The following is a 3,733-nucleotide window of genomic DNA, read 5'->3' as shown; positions in this document are numbered from 1 at the left end:
ATTATAATTTACTGTCTTTAATGAAAGAAACTCTAAATAATATTTTCAAAATAAAATTATGGAAAAAATTTAACCCTTAAAAACACATAAAAACATGTGTACAAGGGCTCCCTTTTTTCCTTTTCCTACTGGCTCCAATATGACTCAGTATAGTACCATCAATTCTAGCTGTATTTAAAATGGTGATGCTTTGTTCATTATGGATATTTTGCATACATTTAATTTTTAAAAGATTGCATCAAAATATTATTTATCTTGTTTACTACATTTTTTTGGTACTCACTGAAATTTGCACCTGAGCTAAGTGCCTCACTCTTCTCATCTTAGTCCTGGCCTGGCCCGGAATAGTCAATACCTGGAGGGCAGAGTTGAGAGTCACGGAGAAATGGAGTCCCTGATGATGTCTTGAATTTTTAAATAAAACTCATACTAGGAACAGTTTTCAGTTTCAGGAGCAAGGACATTTCTCTTTGTGTGCAAGCCAAAATGGGGTTGGATTTTCTGTTACTGATCATGTAAATGGTCCTGAAGCACCCACTGAGAGAATATTAAAAAAGCTATCTATGCACTTTATTTTCAATTTGTCTTTCATATAATTATATGCGTTGGTTAATACTCCTTTTTAAAATGGAAACAAAACACTCTATTTAGTATAGGTGACATAATTTATTTATTGCCCCATTGACAGCTATGGAAGTAGTAAAAGTTTCTTTTATTATTGCAACAATATAGAAATGAATATTCCTATAGGTATATTTATATGTTCTCATGCTGCACCACCAGTACTGGGGCTAGTGGTTTTCTTATGTTTTTCAATCTGATAAGAAAATTATGATATTTTCACATGATACTGATTTTTACTTCTTCAAATTTTGAGCATGTATTCATATGTAATAGGCCATTTTTTGTAACATGAATTGTCTATTTTGATTTTTTTGCACATTTTCTAATTTTTCTCATTCATTTGTACCAACTTTTAGTATTTAAGGATAATATCCTTTTTCTCTATTACATGTTTTGTAATTTTTGTTCCCCAGAATTTTTATTTATTCTTGTCTACATTTTTACATAATTATATCATTTAATTATTACTGTCCATGAAATATGGTTTTCTTATCTTACAAATATCTTTCCAATCACAGGAATATTTTTCTATGTTTTCTCGTAAGAACTTCTTTTAAATTTTAAATATTTTTGTGGTTTTATTTTTTAAAATATACATATTTAATTTATCTGGAATTTCTATTCCTTTACTGAGTGAGGTAAGAACTCATTTTATTCTTTTACAAAAACAACTTTGTCCTATATCCCAATGCCATTAGTTGAATTGGCCTTCCTTTCCCCACTAAATTGAAATGCTACTTGATTACACTTTAATTTCAAATATACTTACATTAGTTTCTAGGCTCTCTATTTAGTTGTGTTGATTCACTGAAAAACAATAATTAACATTTATTTAGTGTTTTTATACCAGACACTATACTAGGCAGTTTAAAGAAAGTATTTAATCCTTGCAAGATGAATCTGAATAGTTCATTTTTACAGACCAGGCTAAATTTCTGAGATGTGAAAAACTTGCTTTTTGTTAATAATCAGAAAGTTGGAGGCCCAGAATGTGATCCTGGAGAAAGCTTACACATGATAAATATTTAAGCTATGAATTAGAAGATCAGCAGTTTTAATAAATACCAATGGTAGAAGAGTATGTTCCAAATTAAGAGAAAATGTTAGAAAAGTCATAACGTTTAACAGTCATTCCCCATAACTGTATGGGGAATGGATCATCATTTAATTTAGTTTTGCCAGAGTTCTTAAAGGCAATCAAAACTAGAGAAGAGAGTAACAGTGGGTTTGTGGAAGTATTTGCATGTTTGAGAAATTCAGGCTTTATTTTGTAATAGATAAACCACTATAAAAAGTTATAAGAGAAAACACAGTAAGATTTTTGTTTTGGACATTCCATACAGGCTGCAACATAACTGGGTTGATTATGGAGGGGTTGAGAATAAAAAGCTGGGAGATGGGAAGACAGGATTAGCTAGGATGCTGTTGCAAAAGTATAAGGGAAGGATGACCAAGACCTGAGTAGGGCCATGTAAGTCAGAATGGGGAGGCATGAATGGATTCTAGGCATTACTGAGGTGTGACTAGGAACTTTTGTTTATACTTATGTTTGTAATGATAATTTAGGAAGTGAAAGCATAACATTATATTCTCTAAGTCAAGGCATTAGTGATTGATTCCATTATCTAATATTCAACTTTTAGTGAAACCTACAGCTGGTTCTGCCCAGAGACTCCAAAAGCAGGCATGTTTGGTGCTAACCTCACCACCTTCCACCCCACTGTGTTCATCCTCCTTGGCATCCCAGGACTGGAGAACTACCATACCTGGCTTTCCATCCCTTTCTGCCTCATGTACATCACTGCAGTCTTGGGAAATGGAGCCCTCATCCTTGTTGTCTTCAATGAACGCACCCTCCATGAACCCATGTATGTCTTCCTATCCATGCTTGCTGGCACTGACATCTTGCTGTCCACCACCACTGTGCCCAAGGCCCTGGCTATCTTCTGGTTTCATGCTGGGGAGATTGCCTTTGATGCCTGCATTACTCAGATGTTTTTCATCCATGTTGCCTTTGTGGCTGAGTCAGGAATCCTGCTGGCCATGGCATTTGACCGCTATGTGGCTATTTGTACTCCCTTAAGATACACAGCTATTTTAACTCCCATGGCGATTGGAAAAATGACCCTGGCAATCTGGGGACGGAGCATTGGGACAATTTTCCCTATCATATTCCTGCTGAAGAGGCTGCCATACTGTCGGACCAATATCATCCCCCACTCATACTGTGAGCACATTGGGGTGGCTCGATTGGCCTGTGCTGACATCACTGTCAATATCTGGTATGGCTTCTCAGTGCCCATGGCATCAGTTTTGGTAGATGTTGCACTCATTGGTATTTCCTACACTTTGATCCTCCAAGCTGTGTTTAGACTTCCTTCCCAGGATGCCCGGCACAAGGCTCTAAATACCTGTGGTTCCCATATTGGAGTCATTCTCCTCTTCTTCATCCCATCCTTTTTCACTTTCCTGACCCATCGCTTTGGCAAGAATATCCCCCATCATGTCCATATACTTCTGGCAAATCTCTATGTGTTAATCCCTCCCATGCTTAATCCCATCATCTATGGAGCAAAGACCAAGCAAATCAGAGACAGTATGGCTCACATGTTATCTATTGTGGGAAAGTATTGAGAAAGCTCCTAGTTCCTTCACTGTTTCCTCTTACCAGCAGGTGAAAAGAGAACTTACCAATCAAGTTCCCAGCTTAGGCACTATAGTGTGTTGCAGCAGAAAGTACATGGGGTTTGAAATAAAATGCATCTGGATTCAAATCCTGACTTCTTTAATTTCTGATTTTTGACCATGGATAGTTTCACATTTTTTTGAAATTTAGTTTTAACCTATAAAATGAAACCACTCATACCTGGGCTCTAAGGTTTATGTAAGGATTAAATTTAATATATAAATTGCTTAGTACATTGCTTAGTATTTAGTGGACTCTTAGTGTTATAGTTCCAATTTGAAGTTCCTGTCTGAGAAGATGTTTTAGATTTGATGTATATGGGATTTCCAATGTTTTGAGAGGTTTCTATGCCTATTCCTGCTTTCCTTCCAAGATTGCATGATGGCTATTATCACCTCCAACACGAATTCCATCATGACAAGT

The 3,733-nt window shown here is 35.9% G+C and overlaps 1 protein-coding gene across 1 annotated transcript; it reads left to right on the top strand.

Moving 5' to 3' along the window:
- Positions 1–2,284: 2,284 nt before the first annotated feature.
- Positions 2,285–3,479, top strand: LOC114498934 (olfactory receptor 52B2-like). The gene has a single exon (XM_028514933.2). The coding sequence runs from the start codon at positions 2,311–2,313 to the stop codon at positions 3,256–3,258; it is 948 nt and encodes a 315-aa protein (XP_028370734.2). The 5' UTR covers positions 2,285–2,310; the 3' UTR covers positions 3,259–3,479.
- Positions 3,480–3,733: the final 254 nt, after the last annotated feature.

The sequence above is a fragment of the Phyllostomus discolor genome, chromosome 6 (genome assembly GCF_004126475.2).
Source record: "Phyllostomus discolor isolate MPI-MPIP mPhyDis1 chromosome 6, mPhyDis1.pri.v3, whole genome shotgun sequence".
Taxonomy (NCBI): domain Eukaryota; kingdom Metazoa; phylum Chordata; class Mammalia; order Chiroptera; family Phyllostomidae; genus Phyllostomus; species Phyllostomus discolor.
This window is presented reverse-complemented; position numbering and strand designations above follow the sequence as displayed.

Coding starts and splice junctions, on each gene's coding strand:
- LOC114498934 (XM_028514933.2), top strand. CDS start 2,311: ATGTTTGGTGCTAACCTCACCACCTTCCACCCCACTGTGTTCATCCTC.